The 24,895-nt window shown below is 43.0% G+C and overlaps 1 protein-coding gene and 1 long non-coding RNA gene across 3 annotated transcripts in view; one reads left to right on the top strand and one right to left on the bottom strand.

The window, feature by feature from the left end:
• The window catches only part of LOC147020703 (uncharacterized), a 43,082-nt gene extending 32,296 nt beyond the window's left edge, over positions 1-10,786 (top strand). Inside the window, exons 3-4 of the long non-coding RNA XR_015061929.1 lie at positions 9,009-9,092; positions 10,267-10,786. This is a non-coding gene — a long non-coding RNA (uncharacterized LOC147020703). The remainder of the gene's footprint in view (positions 1-9,008; positions 9,093-10,266) is intronic.
• ISL1 (ISL LIM homeobox 1) overlaps positions 1-24,895 on the bottom strand; it is a 49,699-nt gene that overhangs the window by 15,615 nt on the left and 9,189 nt on the right. For both annotated transcript variants that reach the window (XM_085896248.1, XM_085896249.1), the window contains exons 4-5: positions 22,301-22,581; positions 5,791-5,961 (exon numbers count right to left, since the gene is read on the bottom strand). In XM_085896248.1, coding sequence (XP_085752374.1) covers positions 5,791-5,961; positions 22,301-22,581 — 452 coding nt within the window. The remainder of the gene's footprint in view (positions 1-5,790; positions 5,962-22,300; positions 22,582-24,895) is intronic.

The following is a 24,895-nucleotide window of genomic DNA, read 5'->3' as shown; positions in this document are numbered from 1 at the left end:
GTCTGAGGTTTTGGGGGTCCAACAGTTCTTCGGGGTTTTAAGGGTCTCAGCTGGTCATTATAAGTGTTAAAGGGTCTTTGGGGTCTTAAAGGGCCTTAGGTTTCTTTTGGTTCTTTCAGGGTGGTTACAAGATTAAGGTTTTTGGGGGTCTTAATGGTTTTACAGGGCTTCGAGGGCCTTAAGGTTTTAGAGGTCTTGGAGGTGTATATAGTCTCAAGGGGTCGAAAGTATGTAAACGCCGAACAGCTTCCAAAGGATCTTCAAATATCTAATATTCTGAGGGGTCTGAGGGGTTTCAGAATTCTAAAGGGTCGAAAGGTTCAAAAGGTACATTTCAATATTACATAATTAACGGACAGTCACATGGCTTCACCATGTTTTTCATATATACAGGGTGTCCATAAAGTCTCTTTACAATTTAAAAAATTTATTACAAAGGCAATTGATGGGATGTTTTTATCAGATTTGTTCAATGTACTCATAGCTCATATCAGTTATTATCAAAGTTCTCTTTCTATGGGGTTATGTTCAAGATATCGTGTATCGAACAAAGATACGGGACATCAACGACCACTGACAAAGGATCACTGACACCATCACCACCATTGATGATGCTATGCTACAGCGAACATGGCAGGAAATTGATTACCGCCTTGATGTGCTTCATGCAACTAATGGTGCCCATCGAGGTGTATTAAATGAGGCCAAAAAAACTTCAATATCTACTCCTCATTTTGTAATAATGTCCACAGGTTTAATATTCATTTGCTTTTGTAATAAATTTTTTAAATTGTTAAGAGACTTTATGAACACCCTGTATTTTATATTTATATATATATATATATATATATATATATATATATATATATATATATATATATATATATATATATATACGTGTCCAGGGGGGTTTAGACCGACACCTGGACGGATAACCGAACACTTCTCCCTTGGAGGCGAACACGTGATCCTTGGAGATTATGGTGCGTGTGGGATGGGGGCGGCAAGCACATACTAGAGCTGTTCACCAGGATGGAGGACAAGGGTTTATACTCAAACCCACAACAAATAGACAGACACAAGCAATCTTATTAAATAAGGGTTTAATGAACATAAATCAAGTTTTCATAAGAGGAATAACTCAAAGTGTAATCATGAAAATAAATCAAAGCATGAGGTAATAAAACGTGAGGTAAATTAAAGCCTAAATTTGAGGCACCTCCACACATAGTTATAAAAACGGACAAGGGGAGAGGATAAAACAAAAGAAAAATCCCTCCTTTATTCTGGCACTTCGCTTCGTCCAGAGATTATCCTTTTTGAACTTGATGATCGAACGGTGTCGTCCTGCGTGGGAAGCTCGCAAAATGGCACCAAGCCGCTCTCTCGGCAGGAAACGTACAGGAGGCAATTCAGGCACTGATATTCAACACCGTGGCTCAGAAACCACTGTGCAGCTTCTTTTGACGTTCAAACTTGCCAACCATTCCTCTCTTGCACCAGGTGCATTCACAACGATTGCCCACCTCGCTCCTCGAGCATACGATGAGACGATTTCTGAGGCCCCGTGATAAGGCCACGGGCACACTCTTCTTCCTTCCTCAGAAACGTACATGCTTCATGACAGCCGAACAGTCAATGGCGATCATTTTGCTCCAGCACGCGAACAAATTCGCTTCAGCACGAACACGAGAATCGTGCAGCCTTCTTCACCGTGTCGAGGCCAAGCCAGCGAGCTAGATCCTTTTGCCTCCAATCCCATACCTCACACAACTCTCCTCTCCCCCAAACATTCTGACGTCACGCCCATCCATCATCTACCTCGGGGCGTGGTTTGCTAGTTGTCATGCTTGGAGGTGGGGTTTTGCCGTTTGGACGTGCCTCGGTGGTTGTTGTTTTAAAGATGTGATTCCTTTTTATCACCGGTCTTGTAAATGCAAAAACATAGGAAAAGGTCACAAGGGGCAATCACATACTGGGAGAAATTATCCTTAAACCCTACCTAATTAACACAGCACCATCCCCCGTGCGATAACATATAACAACTTAAACTGACAGTTTTCCCGACTTAATTTACATTAAAATGTCTCCTGCTCATCCACGGACCATACTACTCTCTTGATTTTTCACGTACAGGGTGTTTCAAAGAGATTGATACAACTTTGACTTCCTGCCATTTCTTTACTTTTTGACCTATACCGTTTTCCTTTTCAGGGTTTGGTGGTGTTATTGTGGTATTTGTTCCCTGGGATTTCTAGCTCCGTAGCTCAACTATGTCATTGGCAGTGAAGCAGAAGACAAAAGTGATGGCTCTGTGGTGTGAGACTAAATAATATGTCGACACCCGTCAGAAGATGTGGTTGTTGATGGCACCGTTCAAGTCGAAATGGGCTTCATCACTGAACCAGATCAAGTTGATTCAGTTTGGGAACCGCTCCATCCTGTCACTGAGCCAAATGCACAAATATAGTCTCCTCATGTCATTTTGACTCGGTTTATGCCTAATAGAGATGATGTATGGGAAAAGCTTCAGTTCCTTGGTGAGGATATGCCAGACTGATGTTGGTTTGATGCCTAGCTACCGGGAGCACCAGCGGTGGGACTTCTTGGAACTGTCCAATGCAGAATCCCGCATGGCGTCAATGTTGGCTTGGCTCTTGGTTACTTGGAGCTTGGCTCATGATCCAGTTTGGTTGATTGGTCAGGTTGAGCCTGCCACTGTTGTCCTTGCTCTAGTTGTGCACTGTACCCTTGTGCTCAAATTGTTTCACAATACGTTGAATGGCACAATTTGTGGGCCCATCACGTGTTCTGAGGTCATATTCCCTACAGAACCTCCGGCGGGTGTCTACATATGATTTTGTCTCATTCCACAGAGCACCACTTTTGTCTTCTGCTTCACTGTCAATGGCATAGTTGAGCAACGGAGCTAGAAATCACAGGGAACAACTACCACCATAACAACACCATACCCTGAAAAGGAAAATGGTGTTGGTCAAAAAATAAAGAAATGGCAGGAAGTTAAAGTTGTATCAATCTTTTTGAAACACACTGTGCATGAAAAATCAAATGTAGGTGAGTGACCCGAGACAATGGGGAAGCACGGTTCATATGCTTACACAATTTGAAAGCACACCCCGCTAGTACATATATGAAATGAATGGTTTAAAATCGCAGAATAGTTTATGCTGGGGTGGGGGAGATGAGTAAGGGGCATAGTGGTGGGGGAGGAGAAAGGGGCGAAGTGTTTGAGAGGGAGAGTGTAAAGCTCTTGATATCAGGATTAACCCATTTTTTAAATTTTTTTAAACCATATTAAATGAGGTTTTCAATTGTAGAAACTGATTTGGGACAACAAAAGTCAGAGAGAAACCTCCCGGCAGGTACTAGATCGATTCCCTAATAGCCTTATTGCTTTGTAGTGATTACAGGAATCATATGCAGTACACAGCACCAAGTCCTGTATCTGTGAAGTGGAAAAAATGAAATGTTAAGGGTCCTTGTATACGTTGCAACGATTATTCACTCACAATGTGAAATGTAAGAAGTCAGATAAAAGGACCATGTCAGATCTTCCCCAATGCAAAATCATGATCTTTTCTACCCTCTCATTAACCCCACACCCCAAGCCATCCTCCTTCCAAATTTCGAGTTTTCCCTCCTGAGAGTTTACTTCTGTATCCATCCTTGTCCACCCCATGCATCCTCTCCTCCCCCCCATTCCTCCCCACACCCATTGTTTGTCAAAGTCTGCCTCTATCTTGGTCTTCAACTCTGTTGTTGGTGTTTTCCCCCCTCTCTCTGCTGTTCGTTTTGCCCTGATCTGTTCAGTGTACAGTACTAATATTAGCTCTTCCATGAGCCTCGACTATGTATGTACACAATAAAAAAATTTTTTATGAGAGTGAGCGAGAGAGGGAAGGGAAGTGCTTTGAGAGCAAAATATAACTTGATGCCTGTAGTCCTATATAAAAATTTCAACTTTTTTTTTTTGATGCGTTTGGAATCCAACGTGCACGCATCAACTGGAATCTCCATCTAACGTCCCCGCAATTGGCATGGCACCTAAAGGTTCGTGGGTAAAAGTTTCCAATCACACGCAAAGGCTTTCTAAAAAGTATGAAAGCACCCAAAGTGTTGGGTTTTGTTTTTTTTCGCATTTTAGGGTCATGAGCCTGGAAGGGGTATTTGTATCAACGAAAGCATTTACTACTACAACGGAACTCGGTAGAGCGCATAACTCCATCAGGCTGAACAGTTTACCTTTTGTATCCCACTGGTAGGCTGGATCTGCAACCAGAACCTGAACCGAAATATAAACGGCTTGTTCTTGTCACCTACCCAACCCATCCACAACTTTTTGAGATGATATGCTATATCGTTTTTGGCTCCATCTCTCAATGGTGAAGAATCACTCACAACATTAAAAACATGATCACATCCGAATCCTCAAAAAAACGAAACAATTCTTTCTCGTCATACACCCAACCTGTCCACCAAATATTGTCTGAATCCATCCACAACTTTGTGAGATATTGTGCTATATATAGTTTTTGACCTCAGTGGTGAAGAATCCGGTTTTAAAAAACTCCACGTATCCAGATCTTCATCAAAATCGAATCGATTCGTCCTTGCCGCACACCCAACCTATCCAGAAAGTTTCATCGGAATCCTTCCACAACTTTTCGAAATGCCTTTTGAAAAAGAATAACACGGCCACCACCCATAGAGGTGGAACACCGCGTTTAAAAATAAATATGATAAATTGTGTTTAAGAGTGAAATTATAGAAGAGCTGGAGAAAATCGTGATTATATCAATCATTGCAAGAAAAATGGCTATTTATGTATGACTTCACCTTGTGCCACATAAACATTCTTCACTCCCCTACTTATTCCACCCCTCCCCAACCCCAATTCCCCAAATCTTCCCTTTATCAATCAATATTTCACTTTTCTCACATCACACTCATTTTCCTGCATCTCTATATGACAAAGTTGGAGTGTTCGTCCTCGAACTACTCCTGCAGTTTTGGGGCTGGCCTCGCCAAACTTTCTGTCGAGCCTTTTGGGGGCCCAGCGGGTATCCTAAGGGGGGTGGGAGGTTTCATAAATATCTCAATACAATTACAATTTTGAGTTTCCACACTTATGAAGTCTCGAAGTAAGTCTGTCTCTGTCTCTGTCTCTGTCTCTCTCTCTCTCTCCCCCCCCCCCCCCCACATGTAAATCATTCACAAGTTCAACATTAGCAGTTTCACTCTTTTCCGCATGTGGAAGCATTTGCTGGTTCGGTAATATCTCAATATAATTGAGATTTGCGGTTTGCACCCGTTAGACGCCACAATATTTTGCTCACATTCGCAGATTCGGCGTTTGCAGTTTCGCCATTTAGCGTGTTTATAAACGTTATACCCACCTTCTAGTGGGGTTAGCTGCAGTAAGTTTTTCGCCAAAGTCCTGCATGAACAGGCTGTCCATGCCTGATGTTCAGACTGAAGGTGGCACAGGAATGTGGAATTTATTGGTTCATGGTTTGGCATTCACCGTTTCTGCATTGTCTGTTTGCTCTTTGGCTCCCACCAGTGTGCAGCATGGGTACCTCGCAGTACTTAATAAGTACGCAGTTGTGTCGGAGTTTAACAAAAAAATTTTTCACAATGTCAGTGTACCTGGTGCAAATTTTGGTTCTGAAAGGTGCAACGAGTATTGTACATCTTCTCTGTGCTTCGGCTGCAAGCTTTAAGTACTTTTTCTTCAACAATACCAATCGGCAGAGCAACATTGCTTACCAGTTGTTGAAAAGGTCCTTGTTCAAGCTCGCTCTGGAGAGCAAAATCCGTGAGCGCTTTCCATGGTGGCTGATGGTAACTTTGTACCTCCACAGTGCTCACTTGCAAACCGCTGTCCTGGCGAACAGGCGAACCAGCAACCAACGGTGTTCCCGTCATGCCCTGCAAATTCTGCATACACGATGGATAGTTCGTTATTCGTACTTAACGTGCATCACAAAGGACTGTACAATCTATGCACGAGATCTCAAATTTTGTATGCAGTATTAAAAGATCCCTCAAGAAAGGTTCATAGGGGAATACATAAAAATAACTCGAGTGAAGTTGATGGCATGCCATCACAAATCCCTAAATCCCTATGCTTCCCCCCTAAGTTTCACAAGGAATGATCCAATATCAAATTTTGAGTTAAACTTTTTTTCTGTTTTGAACACGTGTGACCACAAGTCCCCACCCCCTGCGGCATGAACTCGGGAGTCAAATTTAAAAACAATCATTACATATTTCATCTGTCCCCCAATATTGATTGTATGTACAAAGTTTCATTTGAAAATTGTTTTAAAATGTGCCCGTAATTGCATTTTTCGGTTTTTGACCCAGGGCCTCAGGTTGTGGGGATAATAATCACAATTAGGACAGACCCTCCGGTTTTTTTTTTTGGTTTTTAAAAAATAAAAGTGTCGGGATAATAATCTACATCTATTATAAAAGGAATAAACTTTGTACACCTTCTTATTTTTTATTTTTAACTGAACAGATGTAAAAGGTACTTCATTGGAAGTGAAATATTTTAAAATGAATAGAATTGGAGTTCCCTAACAAGGAAATTCAATACAGAGGCCCATCAAAGGCTGCACTATGATTACCAACCTATGGTTGTTTTTTCCATGCTCTATCCTTCATAAATACTGAGCATCAAGAAAGGAAGCAGCACGGACCATTTAAAAATCTTTACCAGGACTCAGTTGGGATTTGAACCACTTACCTCCCAGAGTCAGAGCAGACACTTTAACCATTATATGTCATCAAGTCTGGTTTAACAAAATAAATCGTGAAGCATACGAGGATTGATCAGCAAGTTGGTCTCCTAAATTAAATTACAAAATGAGGATCAGGATATAATTTTAGCTTAAAGATTAAATTTGTTGTTAACAGAAAATAAATGCTTCGTTCATCAGTTTTCAATGTCTTGTGAGCGGACATTTTTCTTCTTATTATTTGCTGTGAATTTTCATTTATGCAGAAACTGATGAAGGAGAAAAAAAATTAGCATTAGCGAAAATATTATCTCGTACATGTCGTTACATGGATGATACTTGTGTGATTAACTGTCATTTTTTTGATAGGCAGCTTCACAAGATTTATCCAGATAACCTGGATGTAAACAGGAGTGGTAATGATTGTTCAGTTACTGCATATCTGGATGTGTTGGTTAGAGTTGGACAGAATGGTTTTAGTACAAATGTATGTCATAAAGTTGATGATTTCAGTTTCCCTGTAGTCTTGCACACCTTTCCAGGTAGCAATGTACCAATTAAAATGGGTCGCAATGTCTTCTCATCTCAGCGACTTAGATTTGCAAGAGTTTGTTCAGTGAAGGATGATTTTGTGTAATGTGTTGAGAAGGTTTTTTTCCATCATGTTAAACAAAGGATATTTGGCTGATTGTTTGATCAGGTCTTGTGAAAATGTCTTTCAACATCATCGTCACCTTTTATTTAAATTTGGTTGGTTTTTGTGTGAACAAGTTCCTATTGCATTGCATTTGATATTATAACAATTAATTTAGTGAGGTAAATTCTTTAATTAATATTATTGATTAAACATATTATATAAATGTATATATATTAAATAAAAGAGGTATTCAGATAAAAATAGATAAATAAAATAAAAATAAACTAGAACGGGCACTCATAGAGCGCATACCTTCGCCGCCACTACTTTTTTTGTTCTTGGTATGAGTGTGGGGAACTGGTTTCATATGAATGGTCTTATGACACAAACCACATATCTATAATGTCATGACCGCCCCCCCCCCGACTTTCAGGGGCTACGGACGAAACAACAATCAACTCACGTCGTTTTGGCAAGTCTTCACTCGCAAGCTCGGTGAATACAACGTTTCAACAAGAGAAGGCAATCTCGTTTGATGCTGGTTTCATGCAAATCGAATAAGAATTGACTGAGTTATGCCGAAAACCACATATTTTTCAAGGGCGTGACCCCCCCCCGACATTTTACCCCAACCGGTGACATGTGTTATGACGTCATTGTGTCACAAGATTGGGCATTAAATTATGAACATTTTGCTGCTGGGTTCATGTAAAGCGGACAAGAATTGACCGCGTTATGACAAAAACCGCATATTTTTCAAGGTCGTGACCCCCCTGACCTTTGACCCCTAACCGGTAACAAGAGTATGGGCGTCATTGTGTCATATTGCATATCACAAGATGAGGCGTTGAATTCTGAACATTTTGGCGTGAGTTGCATGCAAATTGAATAAAAATTGACCGTGTTATCGTAAAAAGACGATTTTGACCTTTTCGTGACCTTGACCTTGACCTTTGACCCGAACGATCCCACAAATCTAATCGAATGCTTCCTGGCTAATAACCAATCATCCCACCAAATTTCATGCAATTTGGTTTAATACTATTTGAGTTGTACGAATCACAAGATTACAAATAAATAAATACACGCCGACCAAAACATAACCTTTCTCAGAATGCGAAGGTAATAAATGCATATTGTTTATAAAATGCGATGTGGACCGGCGACCGGGGTTGTGGATCCACCGTTTGGAGAGGTTCTCGACTGAAAGGATCGAAACCTCCATGAAGAACGATGCCCAGCTGATGATGCGGTCAGTTGGGAAATCAGTAAATTGCTCCTAAGTTAAGGTTCTAACTTCAAATAAAATAGCTTTTGTAAGTACTTACCAGTACATAATATATCCGTGTTTGTGTGTGCGTGCGTGCGTGTGTGTGTGTGTGTGTTGTTCTGTCTGGCTTCCTTCTTGGGACAACGGTGCAGTATTTGCTCTTTATTTTGATTGTGTTAGGCCACGGACTTGCTGATCACACTCGTATTAAAAAAAAAACTTGGCTATTATTAAGTTTTTGTTTATTAAAAGTAAGTGTGTTAAGTTGCTTTGTTAATGCTCATTATAAAATACTTCTTTAACATCCTTTTATACCATATCTATATGCTCGCAGAGGTGTTTGCAGAACTCAGGGTCTTGCTTCAAACAATGACTGGGGATCTCATCTCATTTACAACTGTGAAGGAACTCCACTCAGGTACTCGCACGGGCGTGTTAACTCACACCTGAGAAAGTTTTGTCCCTTCGCGAGGTTTTTATTTGTATTTTAAACAGCGTTTTACTCCAATCATGTCGAACAATTCCACCCATTGAACAGCTTTCAAAGGCTATCGGCACGAGCTTTCGCAGGAATGATTGACGGATCCATTGGAAGAGAGCACAGTGGCTATTTTGATCACATTATCACCCTCGGAGGCCAAAGTAACAATAATCGCACCCATGTCACCTCCACACAAACAAAGCGCCATTTATAACGAACACACCTGTTCAACCTCAGCGAAAGAGAGAAAATCGTTGGATTTTCAGTGGATATAAGTGGTTCCATTGCATTTCAAAATAAATGGTCGTTCTAAGGTCCGGTGTGTGTGTGTGTGTGTGTGTGTGTGTGTGTGTGTGTGTGTGTGTGTGTGTGTGTGTGTGTGTGTGTGTGTGTGTGTGTGTGCGTGCGCGCATCACATGACCCATTTGCCAAAGAGAGTGGATGAAGAACTTTAATTTGTTCACGGTTCAATTTATTTGCTTGGAATGGTCTCTATAATTGTACAGCTTGTGGTTAATACACTACTGAGCACACGACACGATGGATTTCGTCGTCGTTTTGCATCTTTGTGTAATATAATAACCCAGCATTTCCCCAACCTCGCTGGTGTTTCTCATCACTCGGCACATGCACTTGTACCTGTACTTGCTTCTGAAGATGGTTAATCAAAAAATCACAGGAACAGGTCATCATCCAGCTCGTTGTGACACCTTCCGAGCCTCCGAGAGAAATTATGATCGATATAATTGTGCAATGTAATGAATGTGAAACATCCATGTGAATAATCTCTGCACATCCCCTGTGGAAGTACATTGCATGGATGCACTGAGTGAGCTGAACTGATGTACCAAGTGTACTGCGTGGCTCTGCGATTCATAAAGAGATGCATACTCAGGATGTACTGAGTACGCCACTCACTGTGCTTCACCGATGTTACCGAGCATGATGTATGTATCCGAGATGCATCGAGTACACTGCACAGATCCAGAATGTCATAGATGTATCGAGTGTGCTGTGCACGTCGGGGATGTACTGAGTGCACAATATGGATCTGAGATAATCCAAGCGTGCAGTATAGATCCATGTTGTACTGAGTGTGTTGTCGACCCAGGATTACCGAGCATGCTGCATGGGTCCGGGATGTTCCGAAGGCGCTCTATAGATGTACCAAGGCATGAAGGATCCACTCGGCAAGTCACGCCTTGACTATCAGAATCGGCCTCAAAATCCCCGCACAAAGGTGTTTGTATCGCTGTTTTTATGAACTGGACTCAAGCTAAATAAAAACATTGTTTGGAGCTCGATAACGATGCTTGAAAATGCACCGATATTATAAGCCCATTTATAGAGTAGGATTAATGACAATGTTTAAAAGTGCACTTTCTCGATTGATGTATCGAAACAAACATTCCGTGTCGCTTTTTTGTTGAGCAACTCTTCGTGGGGCATCCATTAAAATGTACAGAAGCTTATTTTTTTTCTATCTCTATCTCTCTCTCTCTGTTGAGTATCCTACCACCCATCCTGAGGAGTGGTGACCCGTCCAGGATTGTAACCCCAGCCAAGAAACTGTTCCAACAAAACCGAAGCCCTGTGTGGAGAACTGTAAATGATGATTATGTCTAGCCTGGATTTGAATCTCTGCCCAGCTATAAATGTCATCCTGGTGTTTCATGAGTAGGGCAATCATCAATGTGCGTGCCATCCTTCAGACGGACATTGAGCCGGGTGTCGCATCTGCCAACATTAGTAATTAGATGTTAAAGATCCAGGTCCTTTGTGAAGAGTAGACGAGCTTTTGCTGGCACCGTAAAGAAATTACAAATTCCAATCTAAAATGCCGTTAGTAAGTCGTATGATCTTAGAGATTCCTGACAACAGCTTACTCCGCTTGCTATCTCAGAGTATGGTTGTTGTCTGGGTCGTGGTTCCTACTCTACAAACAAATACGCATTCCCAGATTGTTCGCTTGTCATATGTGAACAGCTGCCTTCAGCTATGAAGGGCAACCATAACTGAGATATGATTCTTGCAAAAATATTTGCCTTACTAATTGAATATAGTATTTACTTATTGTAAACTTTTTGTAAACATTGACGTTTCTTCGACTATTGTGAGTAAAATCTTGTTGGTAGTTGAACTTGATGAGTTGGTAGTTGAACATATTGAACTTGGACAAAAGAATCACCAACCTATTTTTATACAGACGAGGTGTGCTTCGCTGACTGGTTTAATCAATAGCCGTCACGTCACAAGCATATTGCATGTCTATCTGTGAATCTCAATGAGGATGTAAAATGAAGTAACACACAAAAATCTAGAATGGCACTCAGTAGAACGCAAACCTCCACAGCGTGAACAGTTTACATTTTGTATCCCACTTGATAGGCCGGATCTACATCTGGACCTTCACCAAAATCGAATTGGCTTGATCTTGTCAACTACCTCACTCATCCACCAAGTTTTGTCATAATCTGTCCACAAGGGTTTGAAATACCATGATATATATGAGGAGCCGCAAGGAGGAGTGATGTAAGGGACACCGGCCATTTTGGAGTTAATGCCATATAGCACTATTTTAACCCTTACCCTATCATCTGAGCCTATCATCATCATATCATTAAAAAATGTCGCTTACATCACTCCTCCACCAGCCTAGCAATTCTAGCTTCCCTCGTTGCCCAGTTATTCTGCTGACAAACAAACACAGACGGTATCACTGGAGCGATACTCACAGGCCGGGCGTACAGCAATAGCGTAACAAACAAGACAGAGCGTTTGAGGAGGAGCCTCACCTGGGTATTTGTCAAGGCGACCCATTTCATACAAGAAGTCACTGAGTGTGGCCCCCTGATAGATTAAAAACGTTTTAATTATGTGGCATCACATGCATTTTATGTTCCATTTATAACCATGTTTCATTTCTGCACAAAGCTCTGTGTGTGTGTGTGTGTGTGTGTGTGTGTGTGTGTGTGTGTGTGTGTGTGTGTGTGTGTGTGTGTGTGTGTGTGTGTGTGTGTGTGTGTGTGTGTGTGTGTCATAATTTTTCAAACCCCTTGGAATGAACAATATTGATTACAGTAAATCGAGGTGCAGACAAACAAACACATCATTAGGAGTGGATGTGCCAACTTGGACCTAATTCACATTCAAAATACTAGTACGTGCCTGTAAAAAAAAAAAATAAAAAAAAAACTTTCAAACCGCGGCCAAGAAACGACAACTACACAGGCCGTTTCTTCGCTCTCGCGTGCCCGTACGTGCGTGGCCCGGAAGTTCGCATATCGCAGTTACGATTATTCACAATTTAGTTTTAATGGCCAATTATTCAATTAGCGCCAACGTATTTTGCCTTTTCGCAATGTTGTCGCAAGGAAAAACACAGAGAAGAGAAAAAATAAACGTTCGTGCAAAAAAAAATTTACTTCCTGGTTCGGAGCATACCAGCTCACTCTAATGTTACCGAAATTTATGCACCGTCTAATATGAAAACGATCATAACTTGGGGCATTGTGTTTATCTATAAATGCGCATAAGAAATCGAGAAATTATTAGAATACACGATGTCATCACTCTCCGGAAGTCCATACGTTGTCACCCGTAATGGGGAACGCGGCTGAGGTTCCCTTCCCCCATCGGCCACGCCCACGCAGCAACGTGTCTTGTCATTGGTTGGTAAATAAATGGTCATAACTTGGGAAGCACTTGTCCGATTAATATCAAATCTTGAAAAGGCACATCCTCAGGTCCTCAGCAATATATCTGGCAAGTTTCAATTAGATCGGACCAGTGGTTGTCGAGAAACAGCGGTCACACACACACACACACACACACACACACACACACACACACACACACACACACACACACACACACACACACACACACACACACACACACACACGTTGCTGGAATTATAGATAGATAGAATCAACTTGTGGCTTAATTAGACAAATTTGTCGAGCTATGCCAACAGTCGCTCAGGCAAGCTGGCCAAGCCCATCACACCGATCACACGGTCTGAGCCTATGAGGTGCGCTGCAAAGTATCTCAAAACACAATTTGTCCTGGCCATACATGCTGTAGAGAATCTGTGCATTTTTCAGTTGTTGTGGTTAAATTGGACAACTTTGTTCCATTTTCATTATTGAAAAAAAAAAATGGAGAGTTTTTCATGACAAACTATATTGGGGTAAATAGGTTGTGTTTGATCTGAGAATGAATGATCGATAATAAATTAGATCTGCACACACACACACACACATGCACATAGTCATTACCCTTTGGGTGAGGATAATAATAAGGTGACCTTCGTATATTTCAAATATAGGTGAGCTTTTATAACAACTTCAGAGTTTTCCATTCCTTATGAATCGTCCATATTGTATAAAATATAGCCAACGTGCTATCCTATTTTCTCTATTACATTTGTATTGAACAAACACAGAATGTCATTTGAGGAACTGTGTGACATCATAGCCAGGTAGTGAGTGCATCATGTATACATATATACAGGTATATGAAAATAAATAGATAAATAAATATCTAAATATATAGATATATAGATCAATATCCTGATGAGGACATACAAGCCTGAAATCCAGATCGGTGGTTCTGTTTGATGTTTAACTGATGATGACCACATAATTTTTGTCTCTTTGACAGAATCACCCGGCCGAAGCCTCTGTGTTGGAGGCGACGCTTTGGTGTGGACTGTGTCCGTCCAATGGGGATCAGCGGAGTGCTCATCACACTCCATGTTTCTAATATATATATATATATATATATATATATATATATATATATATATATATATATATATATATATATATATATATATATATATATATATATATATATATATATATATTGTAGTAGATTTCCGTCCGCCGGCATGCGAACAACCGCATTTAACCAATAGCGGCCGCTTCACCCTCCGAACGGACAATTCAGTCGCGGCTTTCCGGATCAACGCCGGAAACCAGCCACGGGTGTGTTTTTAAGCACACCACAGCCGAGTCAATATTCTACCCGTGCACGACAGGGTCAATCGTCGAATTGTCGATATACCTAATAAATCGCGCGGGCAGACTACCGAGAGACTGTACCTCAATGGGGCCGCTTGGAAACGAGCCGCTTAAGCAGCTCGCTTCGTTTTGGGATAACCGAGCGGGGTATTTATCGCGCAGCCCCATTGGACCCGATCACTTTATCGGCTATTAAAAAGCCAGCTACTGTTCCGAACTCAATACGGCAGTTCAATGCAGGAAAAAGGACACAACGAACGGGTTAACATTTAAACAAGCACATTTATTGAATAAGCACATATGCAGGCATGCACGTAATCAGATGAGGCAAACAAAAGCAATACACTGTACAAGCACGTAATGAATGGGGGTAGGGACAAGACGCGAGCAAGAAAAATAACGACCACCATTCTATTAATTACGTACACTTATACAGTTCTACTTACGGACATGGCGCCACAACGTTCATGCAAAAGCAAGGAAAAACTCCAGGACAGACGAGGGGTAGACTGGACCTCTTGGGTCTTTATTTACACGGAGCTGTAATGACCGCAGAGGCTCCGCGAGGCCGCGCTGGTTACCTTCACCTCGCTGGGGCGACCCACGACGTCCCGTCCCCACGGCAGCTGTCGTGACCGCGGTCCGGCCCAGGCCTCGTCTGACGGCCTGGTGATTCGGGCCCAGCCGGCAACGCCTCAGAGGAACGAACGGGTCTTTTGCTCTTTCAGAGTTTATGCTCTCTTTAAGAGCCCGTCCGTCCCTCAGCGCTGCTCGGACTGTCCCGAAGCCCGATCACCACGGACCGTTTGATGCTGGCTGGTGACCTCTCTCCAGTTCTCCCCACGTCCCACACGAACGCGCAGTTCCGCGTGGCACGGCTGGCCTGCTGTGCTCCCAACTCCGTCTCCTCGGCAAACCCGGACTTCCACTGCCCTACACTGGACTCGAACTCCGCTCTTCTCACCGCTCCAAACCCCGACCGACTGCCTGAACTGGCGCTCTGCGCACCTTTTTAAAGGGTTCGTGAGGCGAGGTTTGTTCTCCGCTCTTTCCCCTCTGACCCCCACTGGCTCCGCCCCTCTTGATCTCCTGATCCGAATTCCAAGGTGAAGTTTGGAGCGAGCGGCCGTGGTAGAGATCATCGACGCTGAAGGGAGAGCGGACGTGGTAGAAATCACCGTCACTGGCAACAAGGAAACCCCCGCGTTTGTTTGCAGCGATCTTGCCGTGGCCGGAGCAAAGATGGCGGTGCCCGCGGAGTTGAAGGTGAAGCGATGTTGTTTCGTTGTTGGGTATTGAGGAAGATGCGGTTAACGAGATGGTGGCTGTGGTTATCACTGTGGAAAAGGTGGTTGTGTGAGGGTGGTTGTGGAGAGCGATGGTGGTGGAGGTGGTTGTTGTGAGGCTGTTGATCAGAGCGATGTTGGTGGTGGAGGTGTTTGTGAAGCGGTTGATGAGAGCGGTGTTGGTGGTGGAGGTGGTTGTTGTGAAGTGGTTGTTCAGAGCGATGTTGGTGGTGGAGGTGGTTGTTGTGAAGCAGTTGGTCAGAGTGATGTTGGTGGTGGAGGTTGGTTGTTGTGAAGCGGTTGGTCCAAAATAACGATAGCAAAAGAAAAACAGCTAACTGAAGATTCACAGCCGGGTTAAACGAATAAATCCTTTAGACATTGGTGGGGAAATCTACCTGAACACAGACTTATCGACATAACTGATCTAAGGACCTATATGGTGCTCTGCGAATTTCCACAGCCGTAACAATATATGTATGTGTGTGTGTGTGTGTGTGTGTGTGTGTGTGTGTGTGTGTGTGTGTATGTATGTATGTATATATATATATATATATATATATATATATATATATATATATATATATATATTACTAGCAAATACCACCCGTCGCCTCGCTGATGGTAATATGAAAGGGGGAGTGAGAAAAAGAAGGGGGAAAGGGGTAGAGAGCAGGAAGAGTGAAGAGGTGGACAGAAAAGGAGAGAGGAGGGAGGGGAAGCGAGGAGGGGTGGGGGAATGGAAGACAGTATGAGGTGAGAGGAAGAGAAGGCAGACGTGCGGTGGAGTGTAAATTACGATTCATACCGTCTCATCAAAATGATTCTGCATAGAATAACAGTGAAGATGGAAACAAAATAATGTCTGAAGTCCATTTTCTACCGTCATACTATAAACATGGTCCGGAGACAAACTCCCGTCCAGACATAAATACCACCTGGACATGTCCAGAGCCAAGATGTCTGGAGGCAAACACCGCCTGGATGCGTCTGGAGACAAACAATGCCCAGACACGTCCGGAGCCAAACTGGCCGGACACAAACACCACTCGGAGACGTCCAGAGACAAACCCTGCCCGAACACATCCGGAGACAAACCCCATCCAGACATTACCACCGTCCGGATATGTCCAGAGACAGATATGTATATACACACACACACACACACACACACACACACACACGCTTGCCCGATATCGGCAATTTTTGGGGAATCGGCAGGTTGCAGTCCATGTGATTACCAACTACAGTACTTGCTGCATATAACTTAGAAACCTTAAGTAGCTTTCAACGAAAACAATGTTGCATTTATATTGATGTTTCAGGGATATGTTCACAAGCATTATTCTTTATAAACAGCTGCATGTGATGGGTGCAAAAAAAATTTGGCTCGGTAATTTAGAAAGCACGTTCATACTACAAACGGCTCAGAAATCAGGTGTGATCACTCAGGGTGGTGGATCACTCGCTCAGAATGACGAAGCACGAACAACTCGCTCAGGGTGGTGGAGCACGAACCACTCGCTCAGAGTAGCGGAGCACGAACTACTCGCTCAGGGTGGCAGAGCACGAGACACTCTCTCAGGATGGCAGAGCATGAGACACTCGCTCAGGGTAGTGGAGCACGAGACACTCGCTCAGGGTAGTGGAGCACTAGACACTCGCTTAGGGTGGTGGAGCATAAGACACTCGCTCAGGGTGGCAGAGCACGAGACACTCGCTCAGGGTGGCAGAGCACGAGACACTCGCTCAGGGTGGCAGAGCACGAGACGCGCGCTCAGGGTGGCGGAGCACGAGACACTCGCTCAGTGTGGCGGAGCACGAGACACTCCCTCAGGGTGGCGTAGCACGAGACACTCGCTCAGGGTGGCGGAGCACGAGACACTCGCTCAGGGTGGCGGAGCACGAGACACTCGCTCAGGGTGGCGGAGCACGAGACACTCGCTCAGGGTGGCGGAGCACGAGACACTCGCTCAGGGTGGCGGAGCACGAGACACTCGCTCAGGGTGGCATAGCACGAAACACATGCTCTGAATGATGTGGTGGGAAAAAGTGTCTGCAGTGAGTGAACGATTCACTCAGGACGTAGCACGGTACTGCTATCGACTGTGAGGCGTTCGGCAAGTGGCTTATGTACTCATGCAAGCACTCCAATTAAATGGTTGATAAGGGGTGGTTGGCCAGGCTGTTGCTCTATAACATATAGGGTCCCTTTAACTTTAAAGCCGGTCAACTTTAACTCTTCACCACGCATGCAGCAGTTTATGAAATAATATGAATTTATATGAATTTATTCAAATCATGACTTTATCCACAAAGGAGTTGCAGCTTAATGCAGAACAACCCTGGAGATATCACAAAGTTCAATCGCTCGTGAAATAAACATTGCAGATAATCCGCCATCTTACCTGCTCTTCTGTGCACGTGTCATGTGGTACATCGGTTCGATGTCCACGCAAACATTGTATCTTTTTTTTAATGTCCTTTTTGACCAGATTTGCTTTGACTCCCTGTAGAGCACCTCACAAAACCTCTGAAAATATAGACAGATCTGGCAGATGCTATGGAGAGGCAGTCCCACTGGGACACAGGGCGTGAGGTGTCGCAGTGAATGCATTAAATCATATAGCTCAATGAAGCTGGTTAATTTTGGCACATTTCTACATTTTTTTCACTCAATATAATTCTCCAAACCGAAGACAAAGATAAGTTTAATGCTTGGGAAATTTCACATTTTCTTGTGTATCTATGGAGAAGGATGGAACATATACGCGCTGTAGCCTGTGTTATAAACATTGCAGATAATCTGCCATCTTGTCTGCTCATCTGTGCACGCGTCACGTGGTACATCGGTTCGGGGTCTGCGCAAACGTTATGCAATTTTTTTTCAAAACATCCGTTTTTTTAACCAGATTTGCTTTGATTCCCTGTAGAGCACCTCACCAAACCTCAAAATATAGACACAGATCTGGCAGAGGCTATGGATTGGCAGTCCCTCTAGGAGACGGTGCGAGGTCTAGCAGTGAATGCATTAAATCATATAGTTCGATAAATTTTTTGTTTGCTCAATATAATTCTCCAACCAGTAGAAAAAGAAAAGTTCAATGCTTTTGAAATTTCACATTTTCTTGTATATCTATGGAGAAGGAGCGAACATATATCCTTGCTTGCTTAAAGTAAATAGGTATATCGGCTTAGTTATTTCTTTAAATTATCAGATTTCACAAGATTTCGACACTTATTTAGTCCGGACGATATCCAATCCTCAAAACCGAAATAATATTTCGATGATACACTTTAATTAGTCCGTGAGATTGGATCATGGAAAATCGTGTCATGTAATGCATGACATCACTCCAAGCTCCTAATTTGAAAACTATAGCACTTACAAAAGCGATGTGTACAGCGATTCATCGAATAGACATTCGATAATATGAGTGAGGAAAGTGGGGAAAAAACAACTTCATCGTTAAAAAATCGTTCTGGCCTGTTCCAAGTCAAGGCATTGTTGAGCAGGCCACAACACATGCGCATTGAGCAGGCCACACGCATGTGGCTTCAGACGCAAGGAGGTTACCTCGGATACGCCTTAAGACCCCAGAGGGAGTGGTGACTGAGGATGTGCTCGATAAAGATATAATTAAATAAGGTTGTTAATTTCCTTCAAAAGGGGTGTTTTAATTAACCCAAACATCTAATTTTCACTCTTGCAATTCCTGAGAGTTTTCTTAGTCTGCATGCAAAGTTTCAGTCTGATAGGTTTCATGGTTTTGGAGTTACGGAGACACACTGACACACACATTGTCATTTATGAGTAACACTAGTGCGGGCCCGTAGGTGCGTGCCAGTATGTGCAACTTCGTTCCTTCACTCTCGTAAACGACGACTGGATTGGGGCATTATTTCAATTAGATCGGACCAACCGTATCATAAATGGCCATAACTTGGGAAGCACCTGGGAAACATACTCAGGTCTCCAGCGTCAATTGTGACTTATTATCAAACGAAGAAGAAGAAGAAGAATTGTGACGCCCCCCTCTTTCATCCCCTCTCTCCCCCCCAAGTCTCGCATCACCTCTCTCCTCCCTCATCTCTTGCCCCTCTCTCTCGCTCCTCTCTCGCCTCCACTCTCACCCCCCCTCTCACACCCCCTCCCCCGCCCCCTCTCACCCCCTCCTCTCTCGAATTGTGACGCCCCCTCTCTCTCGTCCCTTCTCTCTCGCCCCCCCCCAAACCTTGGGATTAATTAATAATCTGAACAATTAATTCAAACCTTGGGAAAAAACAGTTTTCAAACCTTGGGAAACAGCTGAAACGGATGAATAACGATATCAAACCTTGAAGAGGCACATTTTTCCCAGCGTCAATTGTCCCCAGCGTCAATTGTGACGTCATACCAAACGAAGAAGAAGAATTGACGTCAATCATGCAAAAATATAAAAAAAAATTAATTGTGACGTCATTCGTGATGTCATAGCACCGTGTCCTGTCATTGATGGACAGATGGCCGTAACTTGGGAACCGCTCGTCCGATTAATATCAAACCTTGAAAAGGCACATCCGCGCGGCCCCGGCAATATTCCTGGCAAGTTTCAATCAGATCGGACTGGCGGTTGTTGAGAAACGGCGGTCGCATACAGACACACACACACACACACACACACACACACACACACACACACACACACACACACACACACACACTGCTGGAATATATATATATATATATATATATATATATATATATATATATATATATATATGTATATATATATATATATATATATATATATATATGTATATACATGTTAATATATAGTTTGGCAAGGAGAGGGGTGGAGCTTGGCTTGTAACATCTGTACTTTCGCGTTGCGTTCAAAGGTGAATTATTTATCGGGAATAGAACCAATTGCATTTAAGTAAGTATTTATATTCCGTATGCAGATTGTAAATTGATTTACAAAGTGTCCAGTCATCAAATCAATGTTAAAACAAGAAATAACGTCTCTCTGGCCGATCGGCTGGTGGAGGAGTGAGAGCTTGGCTTGTGCCTTGTCTCTTCCTAATCACGTTCGAAGGTGAATTATATTTATCGGGAATCGAACCGACTACATTTAATTATTTATATTCCATATGCAGAATGAAATTAATATACCTGGGGTCCAGTCTCCATGGGACTACATTAAGTGTAAGTAATCGTCTCGCACAATCCCATATGACCTCACACAAGGAAATGAGGTCATTTGGCCCATCATTGCCATGTTGCACTCCTGGGTTAATTTTTGCTATACCTCTAAACATCAATCTGCTTCATGTTTTGCTAAAGACTAAATAACCGGATCTTGATCAGGTGACCCAACTTGTTATGAGAGATGATAAAGTGAGTGAAGGAATTGGAAGAGTGTAGTGTTGTTGAGGGTTGGGGGAGGGGTGGGTGGGGGTCCTATTTCATTTAGTAACCATGTGGTTATGTTTTAATTGTCTCAGGTTCTTCTATTTAATGATGCTGATGCACTTTAAAATAATAAGCTTTGATATCAGTGTCTGAAAATCGCTTATGGACAAGTGGTCTCTTCCCTTATGTGTTGCGAAGTGTAGTCATTCCTACATATTCTCTTCCAACTCAAGCTTGCCATCGTGTTGCTTCATCATGGAGTGCAGAGGCTGCTCCTTTTGACACAACATAAAGAGCCAGAGTACATTCTACCTGTCAGGGGTAGATGTAACAGATATCTGAAATGATCTCACATTAGAGGCTCGCCACTGGATCTCATTGAGGAACGCAATGGCAGTTTAAGACCATAAGCTTTTGACACAATTTCTTACAATGAGACGAGGTGTTCAACCTCACACTTGAGACATGTTGGAATAATATCTTTTCTTTGTTGTATCTTTTCTCCTGGAAGGACACTATCACAACCTCAGCATTCACACAAAGCAAGTTCAAGCGTGGGAGGTTGCTTTTCAAAGCCTATGAGAACACGTCGGCAGTCGGCCTATTTGGCATTTCCCATCTGAAGACATACCTCATGATACTGGAATCCCAGGTTCAAATCCCATATAACTGTTCATATCTCTCTTATCCTTACTGTCCTTGGTCAGACAGGAAGGTACTGAGACAGTGCACTTCCCTCTAAGCTGTTTCGTCTGTGTTTGATTCCCGACTAGTCTATAAACTGTCAGATTGGTGCTTCGCAGGTAGGGCGTCACGTCACAGAATGTGCCATCCTTTGGATGGATGTTAAACTGGGTGTCCCGTATGTTAGCATTAGTTGGTGGAGGTTAAATATCCCACGGTGTTTGTCGGGAAGGGTAGGCAAGCTATCGCCGGCACCCTGAACAAATTGCAAATTCCTGCCTGGATTGTGGGTAGCAAGTGCCCCGGTCTTCTTGGAGGTTCCTTGACTACAGTTTACACGGCTTGCTATGTCAGTGTGGTTGCTGTCTGGGTAGAGGCTCCGATACTACAAACAAATTCATGCACCCAGGTGTTTTGCCTGGTCACAGGTGAACGCCCATCTTTGTCTACAACAGGCGCGTATAATGTAAGTTATGTCCTTGTAGTTCACGTAAAAAGTACATTGGCGTTTCCTAACGTCCTTGTCCAGTAGAATATACAGTTCATGTACAAGCTCTTCTCTGAGCCTCATTAGATCACACAGAAGAAAAAGAGTAGCACCTTCAAAAACTGCACTGGCTGGTACAATACCTTCAAACGATTTGAATCCGTTTCAATCCCAACAACTAAAATTGTTTTGCTAAACTATTCTGTTGAATCATTATTGTTCACAATCTGACAATTGTTATCGCCATCAAAATTTAATTCCCTTACCGTCTTGTCACCTCCTTGCTGCTGCATCTGCTTGATTAGGATGCTGCGCTTCTTGTCTTTGCATCGCTTGTTTTGAAACCAGACGCGGATGACTCGTGGACTCAAACTCGTCATCTCCACGAGCTGCTCCTTCATGAGCGCATCGGGTCGCGGGTTCGCCGCGTAGCACGTGCGCAGCGTGTGTAACTGCTTCTCGTTCAGCACGGTGCGCACACGCGTCGTCTTTTCGGGCTGCTTGTGGACGTGCGGTCGCAGCGGGTGGTGTCGTGCAGGCAGGGGCTCTGTTGGGAGAGGATGGAGGTGGGGTGTTAAAGGGGGCGTTATTATAGAAGTAATTACTCCGGCTGACTTGGTCCGCAGATCAGGACCAACACCGTGGTCCAACACCAAGAACCCACCGACCGTGGGATCTTTAACGACCACCAACTTATACCAGAAGACGGGACGCCTGTTTTACCTCCATCGGAAGGACGACACACACACACACACACACACACACACACACACACACACACACACACACACACACACACACACACACACACACACACACACACACACACACACACACACACACACACACATTGATGCCTCGCCCTGCCTAAGAAACACCAGGATGACAGTTCATAGCTGGGTGATCGGGATTTGAACCGAGGCTAGACAGCTCATTGATGAGTGTGCATACCTCTAGGCCATCCTTCCAGGCCTACCATGGAGATAAGGGCTCAGGAGCACAGTATGGAAATGCAGTTCTGTTAAATTAATTAATTAATTAAAATAAATAGGTAAATAAATCAATATTTATAAAATACATCATAAATGAGCATTAAAATAATTTGTTGGTTGCTTGGATACGCAGTGCAGCATGTTAAAATCGGTTAGTGATGACAGTTTGAATATTTGAATGACAGTTTGAGTCGTTGGTTAGATTGAGGTGCTGTGGAATGGACATGTGTACAAGGTAAAGTGTTTATCGCTTAATATATTATAATATCAAGTTGTGTATGATTAAAGTTAATCATATGTAGTCATACTCCAAATAAAAGAAATAATTAAATAAGTTTGAATAAGGATATTGTATCGCTGTGTTGACTGACTCTCTGTACACAACTTTGAGGTTGTGGGTCCGTTGATGTTGATATGAGTAATCTACTGATGTGGACCGGCGACCAGGATTGTGGATCCGCCATTTGGAGAGGTTCTCGGCTGAAAGGATCGAAACCTCGATGAAGAACGGTGCCCAGCTGATGATCCGGGCAGTTGGGAAATCAGTAAATTGCTCATAAGTTCAAATAAGATAACCAGTACATAATATATCCGTGTGTGTGTGTGTGTGTGTGTGTGTGTGTGTGTGTGTGTGTGTGTGTGTGTGTGTATGTCGGTATGTCTGGCTTCCTTATTGGTCTTTTATTTTGATTATAACATGCCTCTTGAAGTAATTTTCATCTCTTTCGCTGAGTCATACTAAAGATTTGAAAATGGTACGTGTTGCTTCCTTACTCAAAGCTCAACATTCAAAAGGCTAGAGCACGGAAAAACAACCATGTGTTTGCAACCATTGCACAGGCTTTGATGGGATTCATGGCCTCCAGTGTGGAAGTTCCTTTTAAAGGAATTCATATTATTTCAACTTTGCTTTATGTTGTTTTTTTTTTTTGATGTATATATTTTTGCAATTATTTGTGATTCTTTTTGTGGAATTTTGCTCCAACAACAAATGATAAACAGATCTTATAAAAAGGCAGACACACGAATGGAAGACGACACTAGATATTGTGTGTTTATCAATATAGAGTTTCTCAACAAACACGAGAGCGAAATATACCACCATGAAGATTACAATGTGAAATACAGGAAATAAAGCGATGAGATAAATCAAAGGAAGAAATGTCTAAAAGACAATGGCATAAACGACGACCCAAAATGGTTGTGGTCATGTTAATTTTCCCCAGTTTCTGTGCATTAAAGAAAAGAAGAAAGACCAAAGAGGGAGAGTGCATGGTACAATGGAAACAACAAGTGCTTGGATAATCCACTTGCAAGGATCATGCACCTGTGAACCTCATATAAACTAAAGAATGCTGCATGGTTGGTCAGATCCTACACACGTGTGCGCACACACACGCGCATTCTTCTTCTTAAAGGCATCAATTATTCCCACTGTGCATGGTCAGCCAGGGAAAGGGGGTAGGGAACCGTTCTGGCCCAAGACTTTCTGGAACCGGCTGGCGAGGCCCGACGTTCCACTGAAGATGGCGGTAATTTGTTCCAAGGTGGTGCCAATACCTCACCTGTCCTTTGCAAAGAACCACCGTGGGATCTTCAATATTCACCAATTAATGGGGTCTTTGTTGTTCTTTAATATCCACCAATTGGTGGCAACAAACTGGAGGAAGGCGTTGCAGTTTAACATCCATCCAAAGGACGGTGCACCTTGTGATGCAACGTAACGTCCTACCTGCGAAGCACCAGTCCGACCGTTTACATTTGGGAGAAAGTTCAATGCCGTTCAATGGGAAGTGCGCTCGCTCCCTCCAACGTGCACACACACCATTTACTCAGTAAAAATAAAAACCACACGTAGGACTATCATCC

This window comes from Eptatretus burgeri, chromosome 9, assembly GCF_056783735.1.
Source record: "Eptatretus burgeri isolate ZD-2024b chromosome 9, Ebu_testis_v1, whole genome shotgun sequence".
NCBI lineage: Eukaryota > Metazoa > Chordata > Myxini > Myxiniformes > Myxinidae > Eptatretus > Eptatretus burgeri.
Note: the sequence above shows the minus strand (reverse complement) of the source record. Positions and strands in the feature narration are given on the sequence as shown.